This window comes from Carcharhinus amblyrhynchos, chromosome 7 (genome assembly GCF_965287045.1).
Source record: "Carcharhinus amblyrhynchos chromosome 7, sCarAmb.v2.hapA, whole genome shotgun sequence".
Lineage (NCBI taxonomy): Eukaryota > Metazoa > Chordata > Chondrichthyes > Carcharhiniformes > Carcharhinidae > Carcharhinus > Carcharhinus amblyrhynchos.
The window spans coordinates 103,125,711-103,143,831 of record NC_137330.1 but is presented as its reverse complement, the minus strand read 5'-3'; the positions used below and the strand labels follow the sequence as shown (position 1 = coordinate 103,143,831).

At 42.3% G+C, this 18,121-nt stretch overlaps 1 protein-coding gene across 2 annotated transcripts in view; it reads right to left on the bottom strand.

The window, feature by feature from the left end:
- The window catches only part of LOC145345167 (AFG1-like ATPase), a 129,455-nt gene that overhangs the window by 103,446 nt on the left and 7,888 nt on the right, over window positions 1–18,121 (bottom strand). For both annotated transcript variants that reach the window (XM_080192863.1, XM_080192864.1), the window contains exon 2: window positions 6,457–6,683. In XM_080192863.1, coding sequence (XP_080048989.1) covers window positions 6,457–6,683 — 227 coding nt within the window. The remainder of the gene's footprint in view (window positions 1–6,456; window positions 6,684–18,121) is intronic.

The following is an 18,121-nucleotide window of genomic DNA, read 5'->3' as shown; positions in this document are numbered from 1 at the left end:
GCCCCAAAACCAAAAAATCCCTCCTAAAGTCAAAGGACTTGTGCATGGTCTCCCCCTGCACCCCTCCCCGTGCACGTACTACAATTTCCGTGGCAGGCGAGGTGGGAAAATTTCTCCCCAAGTCACATAAGGAGACATAGGACCTTATCAAAAGTTATAAAAAAGAGAAAAGTGATACAGAGAGAAAAGTTAAGGAAGGGATTCCATAGCTTGGGCCTTGTCAGTTGAGGACATCTTCAAGCCACCTATGGTGGAGCAATGTTTTAAAAATCAAGGCTACAAATTGGCCAGAATTAGAGAAGCACTGATATTGTAGAGGCTTATTTGGCTGGAGGAGGCTAAAAGATATAGAGGGATGAGACAATGGAAGGATTTGAAGACAAGGTTGAGAATCTTACAATTGAGCTGTTGCTAAACTCAGAGCCAACATAAGTCAATGAGCACAGTGGTGATGGATGAAAGGAAGTTGGTGTAAGTTAAGACACAGGCAGCAGAATTTTGGATGAGCTCAAATTTACAGAGGATAAAATGTAGGAACAGTACATTAGGATGGTTAAGGCTAGTAGTAACAATTCAGCAGCAAATGAGCTCAGGCCGGGACAGGATCAGACAATGGTTTGTGGGCGGAAATAGATAATCTTCGTGATGACTGCATATCTGGTCAGTAATTTATTGCTTACTCAAATAGAACATTAAGGTTGCAAACAAACTGGTTCAGCCTCAGGGATGGAGTCATTATCGAGGGAACCAAACTTATAGCAAGGACTAAAGACAATGGCTTTAGACTCCCAGGATGTTGTTAGAGAAAATTTCTGCTAATCCAGTACTAGATATTAGTTGGAGGAAGTTTCTGCTAATCTAGTACCAGATGTCAGTTGGAGGAAATCTCCGTGAACCAGCACTGGATGTCAGACAAGCAGTCAGATAGCTTAGAGACAGTGGATAGGTCAAGATGGTGGTGAAGTAGAGCTGGGGTGTCTGACGTAATGGGAAACTGTCAGTATTCTTGGATGATGTTGCAGAGGAAGAGCATGTAAATGAGAAATAGAAGGGGCCAAGGATAGATCTGTGGGAACTATAAGGATAACAGAGTGGAAATGGGAAAAGAAGCCATTGTAAAAGTTCCATCATTTACCAATCAATATTTGTACAGTTCAATTGATAACACCAGAATAAACAGCTTACTGGGCTTCAGGATTAAAAGATATTGGTAAATCTCTCTTCATACTGATCATTGTGACTCAGTTTGCAATTAGCAGAACTGAGGATAGGGTACAATCATATCGAAAAGATTTTAAGGTGGTTTGTAAGAGAACTCCTCAGAGACAATGAATAAATGTTTTCTTTCTGTTTGACTCTTTTCCCCCCTTCTGCAAGTGTAAACTGTAGGGAGAAAAAAATTTTTGCATAAAATAAATCAGCACATGGCATATTTATTGTGTGAGCAATTCTCTATGCAACATCAAATAATGAAGCATGATACCAGAAACCAATCAAGTAAAGTATGACATGTTGGACGTATGAGGTTCACTGGGAAATTTTGTCTGGTGACTGCACCAAAATCCTGGAATTCCCTCCCTAATAGTATTGTGGTCAACTCACAGCAGGTGGACTGCAGCATTTCAAGAAGGCAGCTCACCACCACCTTCTCAAGGGTAAATAGGGATGGACAATAAATGATGGCCAGTTACTGATGCCTATGTCCCATGAATGAATAAAAAAGATACTTGTGAACTTCGTTGGAATTTTTTTTTTAACCATCTAAAGATGCTATAAATGTTGTTAATAAGTTTTTGGTGGGATGAATATCAGCCAGGATGCCTGGAGAATTACACGTTCTTCTTTGAAATATCTGTTATAGCATCCATTAACTGGCAGGATGGATACAGGTTTAACATGTCATCTGAAAGGCATCACTTTTGAAAACCCCAGCAATCTCTCACTACTACAGTGGTGTCAACCTAAAGTTTATTTATTAGTCATAAGTATAGCTTACATTAACACTGCAATGAAGCTACTGTGAAATTCCCCTAGTCACCATAGTCCAGCGCCTGTTCAGGTCAAAGTATCTAACCAGTACATCTTTCAGAATGTGGGAGGAAAACGGAGCACCTGGAGGAAACCCACGCAGACACAGGAAGAATGCGTAAACTCCACAAAGGCAGTGACCCATGCTGGGAAATCGAACCTATGTCCCTGGTGCTGTAAAACAGCACTGCTAACCACTGTGCTGCCATGCTGGCCCTCAGCAATGTATTCAAGTCTCACTCTAGAACTGCTAGCTCAGAAACAAGAGTGCAAACAAACTTGTTAAACTGATACACAACACAATTTATTTTGAAAATGAGGTAGCTTTCGTATCTATGAGCCCATACATTATATTCAAGTTAAATTTTTTTAATGAAAATTGAAGTTTTATGCCAAGCTTATTTCAACCGCTACTTCAGAACATTTCATTCCTAATACGACTTTAGAACAGAATTCTGTAGTTCTTTCATTCGTAAAATTAGCAACAAATCTGTACCAAATTTTTGGAACTGGCATAAAACTGTACTGTGGATTTTGCATATGATAGCTCCTAATTTTCTAGTCACCCAAAGTTGTGCTTTTAGAAACTATTTTCTATTTGCATATTAATGAGATTATAAAAGCTGTCTGTTTAATTGCCACAGTTGTTGCCTTGTCTTTTAAGTGAAATCATCAGAATGAATGTTTAGCTGATATTGTAGTTGAGCTAATAAGCCCCAAAAGACTGCTGACTTGAATTTGCACATGCTGCTTACACTCTAGAAAACCAGTACCTTGGTACCAACTGTTTTAATTTTTCTTTCCCCCTCCCCTCTACCAATGGTAGCTAGCAGTTTATACTGGGACATCCACAGTCCCTGTGCATCAATACATTTTATTACCTTGCCAAGTGGCCATCCGATATATCCAATTCCAGAAACCACATACAATATATAATAGGTTCTTAAGTTTGGAAACCAGGGTACAAAGCAAAGGACATCACAATAACATTAAATAGTATCTTGAACACACAGAAACATCTTAAAAGCACTTTACAGAAGTGTGTTTGGAGAAGGAACTAGATACTGACTTGAAGTATTAGATGATTTTAGGAGAGAAGACCATAAGTTTGGTTAAAGAGATAGGATTCATGGAAGGTCTGAGGACATTGTCCAATGCATTTGCCACGTCTGGCTAATCAGAAACCAGATGTGATTAATTGCATTTCTAATTAGTAAATAAAAAAAAGAGTAATGAACATCATTGTCAGGCATATTCACACCGTATATGCAGGCTGACTTTAAAAGCATTAGATCACTAACAGGTACAGAAAATAATCAAAACAGCTCAGGGAATGCAGGCCTTTATATCCAAAAGACTAGAATACAAGGGTTCAGAAGTCATGCTTCAGCTATACAAATCCTCATTAGACCACACCAGGTATATTTACAACCGTTCTGGGCACTGACAGCTCAATATTGATCGTGGAGGGAATGCAACATAGGCTCATGAAAATTTTATCAGAGGTCCAAGGGTTATGTTGTGACGAAAGATTACAAAAACTTGGGTTGTACTTGCTGCAACTTCGAAGGTTAAGGATGATTTGATCAAAGTTTTCAAGATACTATAGATAACAGATAGCATTGAGGTGTTTAGATAGTTGAGTGCTTTACTTCCCTGGTTACTGGCTGGTGAACATTGGGCCATACAGCCTCTTAAGCTCTGTCATTCGATGAAATCACTGTTAATCTGGCTTTGAACTCAACGCCACTTTCCTGCCTGCAGCCTTGTACCCCTTGACTCTCTTGCCTATCAAAAATACTCTCTACTTCCTATGTCGAAGCCAGTTTTATATCCATCTTACTAGCTCACTTCAGATCCCATATGACTTCACCTTCTGTATCAGCCTGACATGAGAAACCTTATCGAAGGCTTTACTAAAGTCCATGTGCACAACATCCACTGCCCTGCCCGGATCAATTTTTCTTGTCATTTTCTCAAAGAACTCAGTCATATTTGCGAGACACAACCTCCTCTTCACAAAATCATGCTGCCTATTGCTAATAATCCTATTCTCTTCCAGATGTGAGTACATCCTGTCTCTAAGAATCTTCTCCAATAATTTCCCCAGCACTGATGTAAGGCTCAGAGGCTGATAATTTCCTGGATTGTCTCTTCTGCCCTTCTTAAACAGAGGAACAATGTTGGCTACTTTCCAATCCTCTGGTACCCCACCCATAGCTAAAGAGGATACAAAGATTTTGGCTAAAGCTGCAGCAATTTCTTCCCTCACCTCTCTCAGTATTCTGGGATAGACCGTATCTGGCCCTGGGGACTTGTCCACCTTCATGTTTTTCAAAACCTTTCATATCCCACGCTTTCATCTCTTGACTCTTGATTCTAAAACATTTTTGAGAAGTTTTCCAACCAAGCCCCCTAGTGAAAACAGACACAAAATATCTGATCAACACCTCTGGTCATTTCTTTGTTTTCCCAGGCTCTCTAGAGGACCAGCATTAGCTTTACTCTTTTCTTTTTTAATTACTTGTAGACACTCTTACTATCTGTTTTCATATTTCTAGCTAGCTTTCTCTCTCATTCTAATTTCTCCTCTTTCTTTTTACCCAATCAGTCTAATCTTCTGGCTTATTACTAACCTTTGCTGAATTGTACAGTGTTTCTTTCAATTTGATTCTATCCTTACATCTTTTTTTAGCCATACAGGCTTCTCAAAGACACTTTCTTTCTCACTGGGATAATTAATCATTGGGCAGAATTTTACGCCTGCTTTGCAGCTGGAAAATGTCGTAAACTCCAGCATGATGTGATGAACAGGAATGGTGCCTATTTTCGTACACATTCCCATCTTACCAATAAAAACAAATTCGGCACAATCAGGAGCCCACTCAAAACAGACGAAACATCAATTTGCATTTTTTGCCTTCATCACAATGTCATTAGCGAGCTTCACTCCTAATTGTCCCAGAGGTAAGTCTCTGCCTTCAAACTGCTCTGTATTGCTTTTTGGGGGGGGGGGTGTGGTGGTGGTGGTGTTTCTGGGTGGACAAGTTGCCTTTCGGGTTGGGGAGGGGGCTGAGAGTGTGTGGGGAGTTGCTTTGTTCATGGACCAACTTCAGACTCAGTTCAGAACGCTGACCTTCGGTCTTAGCGCTGACTCTGGATCCTAGTGCTGGCAGCAGCAAACAATGTTGCAGGTGGGGATCGGCTGGAAACTCTCTGAAGTGGGAGTGCTGAAACTTCAGGACCTGTCAAGCAGTGCTGTCTGTGGCCACTACTGCATAGGTTCAGGGTGTGTGTTTGTGAGTGGGGTGGGCGGGCTGTGTTGCCATTTTGTGATCTGTGGGGGGGGGGGTATATGGGGAGTATGTGTTGCTGGGCCGGTGGGGGAGGGGGTGCAAGCAGAATTCTTTAACCTTCCCATCTGTTTCTCCCTTTCCAAAATTCATCCTCCCTCACCTCTTCAGGTTGACGAGATGGTTTTTTCAATGCAACCCATTGTTCTTGCTGTTCTTTTGGTTGCTCCTGGAGCTGGAGCAGGAGGAGCAGGAGGCTGAATTATGGGATAGGAGGCCCAGACCTTACCACTCGCAGAAGCACCAGAGGCAGGAAATGGCCACCATTTGCCATGAAGGAGGGGACAGTGGAGACTCTGGCAGTTCCGTATGCGAGTGTCCTTTGAGCAACTACTGTACATTGCATGTCACCGATGGCTCTGAAAGGAGACTGGGTGACACCGGTGCCATTTGTTGCAGGACCTGGCACCATGGGACTCATGGGAGCACCATGGGACCTTCTCTTGGGAAGTAAGGAAGGTCAGGTGACAGAAATGTTAGTGAGGGATCACTTTGGGATCAGTGACCATAATTCTATTAGTTTTAAGACAGCTATGGAGAATGATAGGACTGTCCCAAAAGTTAAAATTCTAAATTGTGGCAAGGCCAATTCTGATGGTATCAGGCAAGAACCTTCAAAAGTTAATTGGGAGGAGTCTGTAGAAAGGCAAAGGGACGTCTGGTAAGTGGCATGCTTTCAAAAGTGTGTTAACCAGAGTTCAGGATAAACACATTCCTCTTAGTGAAGGGCAAGGCTGGATGACTCGGGATATTGAGGCCCTGGTCAAGAAGAAAGAGGCACATGGTGTGGGAGTGAAGTTAAGAGAAATCAGGACGGCAAAAAGGGGACACAAAATCGTTTTGGCAGATAAGGCAAACTTGCGTATTACAAGATGGAGTAGAATAAACCACATGAGTTCTTACGAATCTAACTTAAGATTTAAAACATAAACAAAGGGAAACCAAAAGGTCAAGGAGCAACTAAGCATATCATATATCACAATTAGATGTCACACTGCATCACTTTTTTTTGCAGCTCTTCAATATGCTCACCTGCTGACCCCTGGACTTCTGATAGCTCAACTTCTGATCTCACCTTTGAAAAAAAGTTTTGCTGACCGGGATTATATCCTTTAAGTGCTTCATGAAGCTTCTGTAAACACTGCACAACTCTTCTCTGGTGGTCATCATTTTTTAGGTCACCTTGCCTGACCAACCATTCATAGTGTTCCAAAGGTCCATCAACACTGGGTACAAAGGCAGAGTCTTTCTGCCTTTCTCTTGAATCAGGTGAAGCACTGTTTGTTGCTGGAAGAATGTAACCTAAAGGAATGCATAAGTCAAATGATTATTTTAATCTTCAACTGTAATACACCTTCAGTAACAATAGAGCAACTATTCTGTATTCCAGAAACTGAGGATAGGCCCGGTAAATCTCAAGGTGACCACAAATTATTCAAACCAGCCTGAATATCCAGTACAGTACAAGCCGATGTCTATTACAACTTCTGCTGTGTTTAATCATCTCAGGTTTTGTCTTTTTTAAAAATCTTCAAACAACATGTATTTTCATAGCATTTCCTCTCATCCATGCCTTTGTTATGAAGCATGAAGCATTTAGCATTTCATAGCATTTAACAAAATAAATGCTCCAAGACGCTTCACAGAACATAAGAACATAAGAAACAGGAGCAGGAGTAGGCCATCTAGCCCTTCGAGCCTGCCCTGCCATTTAATAAGATCATGGCTGATCTGAAGTGGATGAGTTCCACTTTCCCGCCTTCTCTCCATAACCCTTAATTCCTTTGTCTATCAGAAATTTATCTACCCGTGGCTTAAACATATTCAACGAGGTGGTCTCCACCACTTCAACAGGCAGAGAATTCCAGAGATTTACCACCCTTTGAGTGAAGAAGTTCCTCCTCAACTCTGTTCTAAACTGCATCCCCCCCTCACCGCCACTCTTATTTTAAGGCTGTGCCCTCTAGTTCTGGTTTCCTTTCTAAGCGGAAAGAATCCCTCTACCTCTACCCAATCTAGCTCCTTCATTATCACAGGGACATTGCCAAACAAAATATGACACCGAGCCACATAAGGACATATCAGGTTGATGACCTAATATTTGGCCAAAGATGTAGGTTTTTTTTTAAAGGAGTGCCTTAAAGGATGGGAGGAAGAGAAAGAAGCAGTGGGCTTTACTTAGAGAAGGAATTCCAGAGCTCAGGGCCAGGCAGCTGAAGGCATGGCTATTGTGATTAAATGACGTAGAGATGCCGGCGTTGGACTGGGATAAACACAGTAAGAAGTGGAGACAATACACACCTCTTCAAACTATGCCTAATGCTATCTCCACTCACACTGTCTGCATCTTTAAGACTTGAGTAGCAGGTTAGCTGTAAAGACTTGCATTCTAATCAGTATTCTGTAAACTATGTGTGACTTTATATGCCCTTTCTGATCAGAACCTTCCACACGCCTGACGAAGGAACAGCGTTTCCAAAAGCTTGTGGGATTACTATCAAATAAACTGGTTGGACTTTAACCTGGTGTGTGAGACTTCTTATTGAGATTAAAATCATGCATACACAAGAGGTCAAAATTAGAGAAGTTCAGATACATGAACTGCAAGGCTGGAGGAGGTTACAGCAATGGACAGGAGTGAGGCCATGGACAGAGCTGAAAGCAAGGATGAGAATTTTAAAAATTAAGGTATTACTGAATGAGGATCCACTGTAGGTCAGCAAGCATTGGGATGATGAATGAACGGGATTTAATGCAAGTCAAGACATGAGCAGTGGAATTCTGCATAACCTTACATTTATGTAGAGAAGAACACAAGATGCCAGCCAGGCAAGTGTTGCAACAGCCAAGGAAACAAAGGCATGGATGAGAAGTTAAGCAACAAATGAACTTAAGTAGAGGCAGAGTCAAGCGATAGAACATAGAACGTAGAAAAACTACAGCACAAACAGGCCCTTCGGCCCATAAGTTGCACCAAACATATCTCTACTTACTAGGCTTACCTATAACCCTCAATCTTACTAAGTCCCATGTACTCATCCAGAAGTCTCTTAAAAGACCCTATCAAGTCCGCTTCCACCACCACCACCAGCAGCCAATTCCACGCACCCACCACCCTCAGTGAAAAACTTACCCTGACATCTCCTCTGTACCTACTCCCCAGCACCCTAAACTTGTGTCCTCTCTTGGCAGACATTTCAGCCCTGGGGAAAAGCTTCTGAGAATCCACCTGATCAATACCTCTCAACATCTTATACACCTCTTTCAGGTCACCTCTCATCCTTCGTCTCTCCAAGGAGAAAAGACCAAGCTCTCTCAACCTATCCTCATAAGGCATGCCACCCAATCCAGGCAACATCCTTGTAAATCTCCTCTGCACCCATTCAATGGCTTCCACATCTTTCCTGTAATGAGGCAACCAGAGCTGAACATAGTACTCCAAATGGGGTCTGACCAGGGTCTTATACAGCTGCAGCATTCCTAAACTCAATTCCTGGATTGATGAAGGCTAGTACACCATATGCCTTCTTAACCACATCCTCTACCTGCGAAGCCAATTTGAGAGTCCTATGAACCCAGACTCAAGATCCTTCTGATCTTCCACACTGCTAACAGTCTTACCCTTAATACTATATTCCTTCATCCTATTTGACCTGCCAAAATGAACCACCACACACTTATCCAGGTTGAAGTCCATCTGCACCTCTCCGCCCAGTCTTGCATCTTATCTATGTCTCGCTGCAACTTCTGACATCCCTCCAAACTATCCACAACACCTCCGACCTTTGTGTCATCAGCAAACTTTACAACCCATTCCTTCACTTCTTCATCCAGGTCATTTATAAAAATCACAAACAAGGGTCCCAGAACATATCCCTGGGGGCACTCCACTGGTGACCAACCTCCATGCAGAAAAAGACCCATCTACAACCACTCTTTGCTTTCTGCGGACAAGCCAGTTCTGGATCCACAAAGCAATGTCCCCTTGGATCCCATGCCCCCTCACTTTCTCAAATAAGCCTTGCGTGGGGGACCTTATCAAATGCCTTGCTGAAGTCCATATAAACTACATCTACCACTGTTCCTTCATCGATGTGTTTAGTCACATCTTCAAAAAACTCAATGGAGGTGAAAATTAGTCCGAATGATGGTGTGGATGTGCAGTTGAAAGCTCATCTCTGGGTCAAATGTGTTACCAAGACTGTAAATGATTGAGTTCAGCCTCAGGCAGTTGTCAAGGAGAAATATGGAATTGGTGGCTCAGGACCAGAGTTTATGATGGGAACCAAAGACAATGGCCTCAGTCTAATTGGAAATTTCTGTTTATCCAGTACTGGATCTCAGACCACCAGCCTGACAAACTAGAGACAGTGGAACGGTTTAGAGAGTTGATGATCTTTTATTCATGTACTCGATCAGGGAATGTGGTGGTTGTTGACTAAGCCAGGATTTATTGCCCATCCCTAATTGCCCCTGAGAAGATGGTAGTGAACCGCCTTCTTGACCCCCTGTATTCAGGCGATGTAGGAACACCTACATGTTGTTAGGAAGGAATTCTCGGATTTTGATCCAGTGACAGTGAAGAAAAAGGGATATATTTCCAAGTCAGGGACGGTGTGTGGTTTGGAGGGGAACTTGCAAATGGTAGTATTCCTACAGATCTGTTGCCCTTGTCCTTCTCAGTGGTAGAGACCACAGGTTTGGAAAGTGCTTTCAAAGGAGTCTTGGTTAGTTGCTATAATGCATCTAGTAGATGGTATATTGAGATGCACTGCATTTCAGTGGTGAAGGGAGTGAATGCTTGCTGCTTTGCCTCTTGAGCTTCGTGAGTGTTACTGGAGTTGCACTCATTCAGACAAGTGGACAATATTCCAAAACAATGCTGACTTGTGCCTTGTAGATGGTGGACAGGCTTTGGGGAGTCAGAAAGTAAGTAACTTTCCACAGGATTCATGGCCTCTGACCTGTACTTGTAACGATGTGGAGATGCCAGCGTTGGACAGGGTTAAACACAGTAAGAAGTCTCACAACAACAGGTTGTGGGACTTCTTACTGTGTCCTAGTAACCACAGTATTATATGGCTGGTCCAGCTCAGTTTCTGGTAATGCCCCCCCATGCCAGGCAACATCCTGGTAAATCTTTTCTGTACCCTCTCCAAAGCCTCCACATCTTTCTGGTAGCGTGGCGACTAGAATTGAACACTATATTCCAAGCGTGGCCTAACTAAGGTTCTATAAAGCTGCAACATAGAACATAGAAAAACTACAGCACAAACAGGTCCTTCGGCCCACAAGTTGCACTGAACATCTCTACCTACTAGACTTACCTATAACCCTCAATCCAACTAAGTCCTCATCCAGAAATCTCTTAAAAGACCATATCGAATCCGCCTCCACCACCACCGCTGGCAGCCGATTCCACGCACCCACCATGACTTACCAATTTTTAAACAATGCCCCGACCGATGAAGGCAAGTAATAGCCTCCATGGTGTTGACAGTGGGCAATTCACTAATAGTAATGCATTGAATGTCATTGGGGATTATCATAGCCTTGGGGCATTTGTGTGGAATGAATGCTACTTACCACTTATCAACCCAAGGCCAAATATTCTCCAGTTCTTGCTGCATATAGACATGGAATGCTTCAGCATCCAAGGAGTAATGAATGGTGCTAAACATTGTGTAATCATCAGCGAACATCTCCACTTCTGACATTAAGGTGGAAAGAAGGTCATTGATGAAACAGCTGAAATGGTCAGGTCCATAACATTATCCTGAGAAACTCCTGCAGCGATATCCTAAGACTGACATGACTAACGTCTAACAACCACAACCATCTTCCTTTATCCCAACTATGACTACAACCAATGGCAAGTTTTTCCCGATTTCCATTGACTTCAGTTTTGCAAAGGCTCCTTGATGCCACAACAGGGCTCCTTGATGGTGAGATAAAGCAGGGCCTTATCAGCACATATGTGATAACTAATACTACTAATGTTGTTGCCATGGGGCAGATATAGATGAGAAATAGGAGTAACCAAGATTAGAGCCTTGAGGGGCAGCAGAGTGATGGCATGGGAGCAGGAAGAGAAACGGTTGCAGGTGATTCTCTGACATCGATTAAATCAATCAGAATGAAACCAGGCAAATTCAGTCCCAACCAACTGACAATGGTGGAGGGCACAGTAAGAAGTCTCACAACACCAGGTTAAAGTCCAACAGATTTATTCGGTATCACAAGCTTCGGAGTGCTGCTCCTTCATTAGGTGAGTCCTGTGCCCACCCCAGTCCAACAATGACATTCCCACATCATGGTTACATTTGTTGGACTGTAACCTGGTGTTGTGAGACTTCTTACTGTTGCCCACCACAATCCAACGCCAGCATCTCCACATAATGGTGGATGGGCCTTGGAGGAGGATGATGTAGTTAACTGTGTCAAAGACTGCAGAAATGTAGAGAAAACAAGAAGTGATGGTTGTGACAGTCAAGTTGAACATCTCTTGACTTTGACAAGAGTCACAGTTGTGTGACAGGGTTTAAACATGGAGTTCCAGGCAAGATAGAACAAATTTGGGTAGCAACAACATATTTGAAATGAGCACCTTGACATATTTCTGCTTGTATTATACAGCTCAACTGCTATCTTAAGACCCCTACCTCACCACCCCAAACTTGAATTGCTCCTGTCATCCAGTACTACTTCCAACACCTAGTATTGCATTTAGTGCACTCAAGTCAGGTACATCAAGTTTTTCAAACTTGAGTCCACAAAGACATTCCAAGGTCTACAAAATCATCAAACAGAATGCAGGCAGCCAAAAGTAAGCTTGATATGAGCCGCAGCAGTGTGGCTAAAACATTCACAGCAGAGAATGAGTTGGTTGCCTCACCAAGAAAGCAAGCATACATGGAAGAGCACTGAGAGCAACAGGAAGATTGCTAGATATACCCGCAATTACCAAGGATGGTGCCGTGTGCCAGGTAAATTCAGCTTTGTTCAAGCAAGGGGATTTTATTTAAGTACCACGTACTGTTACTTTACCTCAAAGAAAGAATGCCAAATACAAGCATTCCCATGTTTTCTATATCATGATAGATCGGGGCCCATAACAATTACTAACCTATTTAAAAAAGAGGGTCCTTCAACCAATAATGATTGAGAACTGCTGGGGTACAACACCACTAGATGCAGAAAAAGAAATAACTTACATTCAAGTTTCTAATTGTCCAGAACACCAACATTCTGTCCTGGTCCCTTCTGGTTGATGTTAGGAAAGCCCATCACCGCCTCCACTTTCTCAAAAGACTAAGGAACTCTGGCATTATCACTGTTGCTCTTTTGAAGGTGCACCATAGAGAGCATTCTTTCTGGTTGTATCGCAGCTTAGTATGGCTCCTGCTCTGTCCAAGACTGTGAGAAACTACAAACGGTTGTGAACGAAGCCCAGTCCATCAAGCAAACCAGCCTCCCATCCATTGACTCTACCTTGGAAAAGCAGCCAGCATAAATCAAGGACCTCACACACCCCAGACATACTCTCTTCCACCTTCTTCCATCAGGAAAAAGATACAAAAGTCTGAGGTCACCTACCAATCGACTCAAGAGCAGTTTCTTCCCTGCTGCCATCAGACTCTTGAATGGACCTACCTTATATTAAGTTGATATTTCTCTACAGCTAGCTATGACGGTAACACTACATTCTATACTCTCTTGTTGCCTTCTCTATGTATGGTATGCTTTGTCTATATCATGCGCAAGAAACAATAAATTTCACTGTATGCTAATATATGTGACAATAATAAATCAAATCATTTGTAAAGTATCTTTCACAACCTCAGGAAATCCCAAAGTGCATTACAGCCAAGAAGTACTTTTGAAACATTATCACAGTTGCATTGCAGGAAACTTTGCAGGCTAGGTGCAAAGTCCCACAAACAAGAATGCAATAATGATTATCCTCAGATAATCTGTGAATGATTTATATTGATTCAAGAATAAATAATAGCTCAGACATCGTAAGAATACTTCAGAGATTAATGGAACCCAAATCACCTTTTTATGCTGTCTCTGTGTCAAGGATGGATTGCTTCCACAATAAAAATGACTTCTCAGGTGACTGAGGATTCCAATGCACACCTTACAGTTTCTATCACAAGTGTGGCGACAATGGTTAGAGGAGTGAGTGGGTGGGGTTCCCGAGCTGCCATGTGGTTCCTTCAGTTGGTTCCAGCTTGCTCTCGGCAATGAAACTCAAGGTGTTTAGTTCCTTCCCAGACACTTTTCCACCAGTTCGGCCAGTCGCAGGCCAGGGATTCCAGGTGTTAGTGGGGATGTTGCACTTTTTCGAGGAGGCATTGTGGGTATCCATGAGGCATTCCCTCACCCTCCTGGGGCTCGCTTGCAATGTCAAAGTTCCAAGAAGAGCACTTGTTTTGGGCGTCTCAGCACCTTTGACAGCTCAGCACTTCAGTCCTGCACTAGCATTGCAGGACTGAAGCTTAGCTGTATGGAAACTGATCTTGAATCCACAATCTTCTCACTTAAAAATGTATCTCAACGCCATCCTCTGAAAAATATCCCATAATCACCTTGTAACACATCAGCATGTTACATTTCCAGTCAGATTACTAATTTATGGTAAATTGGAGGAAGATTGGTGCTGTGACCCCCTATACCCATAAGCAACTGAATCCAAAGCATTTAAACTAATCTTACACATAAAGCTCTGTGTAAGCTAGTTTACAAATTAGATTACAAATTTGAGTCCAGGCATCATCGAAACTGAAATACCACTGCAAGCCCAGGCATTCAAGTGGAACCTGAAGACATATAAAATTTGCCAAAAGTACATGTTAAAAAAAACCTAACCTTAATTCAAAGTCACTTTCAATTCAAATTATCAGATCATTTGAAATGGTCAGACATAATGGCTGGTATTTTATGACCTTGCTTGGGCAAAGCTCATAAAATCCTGCCTGAGGCCAACAGAGAATCCTGTTCTGCGCTCCTCGCCTGCCCCAGAATATTAATGTGTACATTACTGTGACGCTGTGACTTGCGGTAGACAGAGGGGAACCCGTGGATGTGGTGTTTTTAGATTTCCAAAAGGCGTTTGATAAGGTGCCTCATAAAAGGTTGCTACAGAAGGTTAGGGTGCACGGAGTTGAGGGTAAGGTGTCAGCGTGGATAGAGAATTGACTGTCTAATAGGAAGCAGAGAGTTGGTATCAATGGGTGCTATTCTGGTTGGCGGTTGGTGACTAGTGGAGTGCCGCAGGGATAGGTGCTGGGGCCTCAACTATTTACCATTTATATAGATGATCTGGAGGAGGGGGCTGAGTGTAGGGTGATGAAATTTGCTGATGACACAAAGATGAGTGGAAAAGCAAATTGCGTGGAGGGTGTGGAAAGTCTGCAGAGGGATCTGGATAGACTGAGTGAGTGGGCGAGGACCTGGCAGATGGAGTACAATGTTAGCAAGTGTGAGGTTATCCACTTTGGCAGAACTAATAGTAGGAGGGATTATTATTTAAAAGGCGAAAAGCTGCAACATGCTACGGTGCAGAGGGACCTGGGGGTCCTTGTGCACAAGTTGCAAAACCCAGTCTGCAGGTGCAGCAGGTGATCAAGAAGGCAAATGGAATGCTGGCCTTTATAGTGAGGGGGATAGAATATAAAAGTAGGGAGGTCTTGCTGCAACTGTACAGGGTACTGGTGAGGCCGCAGCTGGAGTACTGTGTGCAGTTTTGGTCGCCGCACTTACGGAAGGATATATTGGCCTTAGAGCGAGTGCAGAGGAGGTTCACTAGGCTGATACCAGAGATGAGGGGGTTGGACTATGAAGAGACACTAAATAGACTGGGTCTGTACTCATTGGAGTTTAGAAGGATGAGGGGGGGATCTTATAGAGACGTATAAGATAATGAAGGGGATGGATAGGGTAGAGGTAGAGAGATTCTTCCCGCTTAGAAAGGATAGCAGGACTAGAGGGCACAGCCTCAAGATAAGGGGGGGGGGTGGAGTTTAGATCAGAGATGAGGAGGAACTTCTTCACTCAAAGAGTGGTGAATCTCTGGAATTCTCTGCCCGTTGAAGTGGTGGAGGCTACCTCGCTAAATATATTTAAGTCACAGGTAGATAGGTTTCTGATAGACATGGGAATTAAGGGTTATGGGGAGAAAGTGGGAAAGTGGAACTGATCTACTTCAGATCAGCCATAATCTTATTGAATGGCGGGACAGGCTCGAAGGACTAGATGGCCTACTCCTGCTCCTATTTCTTATGACTCAGATCACTGGATAATTTCATTTGTTTAAGCAACAAAAATGACTGAGCTCTTTGGAATATAAACACTTGGAAGAATCCTGTTGATAAACTGCTGGCGTGAAATACTCTGGAGAGTGGAGGATGGAAGGGATGGACTGCAATGTGGGAGCGATGCGGGGCGGGGGGGGTTGAGAATTGAAAGCTGAAGTTAGATATGAGTCTGGACAGTTGGGAGTACGGGGGAAGGATGAGCTCTAGTGGGCTGAATGGCATTTTGTGATCTGCTAGCACTGCAATTTGCCATACAATTTGTTGAACTCTGATGCAATTTGAAGTCTGAACCACTTAGAATATATACTGCTCAATTTGTCAGAAACTACTGGTCTTGAAAAAATTGTTAATCAAAATCCATCAACTACTAATCAATTTTCAAGTAGCTGCAGCAGTTCCATTAATCAAGTCAAAAAAATTATTTGGAACCCATTGCCCCATGAATAGATTAGCATCTGAATAGCCTTGACCTTTTGAGTTAATCCTTTAATCCCTTCTCACCTATTTTGAAACATTTCTTTCTTTATTTTGTTCTCTTAAAGTACATCTGCCAAGCTTCATATTAACTTCCTGCATTTTTAAAATATCTTGTTTCTACCCATTCGATTGTAGAAGTCTCCTCATTTAATATGCCCTTCACTGTCAATTCCTTCAAGAAAACATTCAAATAACCTATTTTCAAGAGGGCCTCTTTGCGAGTAACAAGGAGTGTGAAGGACTGCCTTATCTGGATGGGCCTACAAAACAAATGTCAGAACTAGCTGGACTGCCAGTACTTAGTAAAGAAACAAACACACTGCTTAGCACCCTTCCCCCACCACCATTACCCAGAGCAATGTTACAAACTTTTCTCCTGCTACTTTGAATCAAATTGCACCATATCCAACTTTAAATCAGAATTCATTTGAGAAGAGGCTGAAGAACTTGTGATTGTTGCTTCTCCACCATAACTTGTTGATTTAGCCACAAGTTTTCATATATGAGCCACTTGCTGGAGGTACAGATATAGATGAATGGATTTAGATAAGATGTAGTAATAGCTGGAAAATGAGAAAAAAAGGAACTTTTACTGAACATATTCATCTCCTGGGCCTTATAAAACGACTAGTCAAAGCTCTGAAACCATGGATGGGGAGAAGTAGGGAACAGAACTCAGACTATTAGGTTGCACATTCATTTCAAAAGCTGTAGTGGTAAAACTAGCAAATTCAAGATTCATTAAGCGATATCTCTCTGGAGGAGGTAAGGGCTGGCAACTATAGACATTTATAAATGGAAAAAAATTAACATCCATTTGGTTCTGTAAAAATACACTGCTGGCATTTCAAGAGTTCTCTCTTCAAGAGGTAATTATGTTTAAGAGCCACTATTACCTTAATCTATTTGATCCTGCTCAAGAATGAAAGAGATGCAGAAAAGCACCAATTCCATTCCTTTCCAGTTAAAAGGGACTGCAAACTTTAAAGGAACTATGTCCTGACACTCAATGAAATAATACATCCAGCCACTAAAAATTGTTAGGAATGCCATTTGAAAACTTGTCCTATGGCAGGTAAAAGTATGGTGTGGTATTTACCAACTACAAGGCCCCTATTTGTATTCCAGGGCATGTGGGCTTCAGGCAGGATCACTGTGGGGTTGCCGTAATTGTCTTAAGACATCATTGGATTGGTGGTGGGTAGTGACAGAGAGGGGAATTTTACCTCTAAGCATTGACCCTGCATGTTTTCTAGCAGGTTTCCAAAACAAGGACAAGATCAATCTTATAGAGAATAGCTACTTTATAAAATACTTCTGGAATTGTATACTGCCTACAGGAGACAAAGACAGAAGTCGACGAAAATCATCGATGCAACCCTCCCAGCCCACAAGCATCACTATTTGCCAATGGATTAGCCTCATATGTCCCTCAGTTTATCTCCAACCAGCATCTTTCAGCACCAGTATAAACCTTAATGCTGAAAGGCCACGAGGCTTTGAATACTGTGCTGCTAAGAGATATATCCAAAGAAATGCATTGTCTTTGTATTAATACCACTTCTACCACTTGTCCTTGCACCACTGAGGGGCAGAGAGAGGAGGGGACCTGCAAGGCGACATAGTCAGGAGAGGATAAATCCAAGGAGTGAGGCAAAGTAGGCCACTTCCCTTCAGAGAGATCTGCTAGCACCTTCAATTTGGAAAAAAATGTGAACTGTAACATGTTAAGGTGAGTAATGCTGCTTAGGGACTGAGGTTGAACCACCGGTAATTTTTTTAAAAATTAACATAAACTATGAGTAACAAGTAACAAATCATATTTTATTCTTAAGTGACATTTATTACAACTAGTAAGGTGTATTGGTATGGTTTATCAATATTGCTAAGGTTTATTAATAGTATATTTTATTAGTATTGGTAAAGATTTATTAATATTAG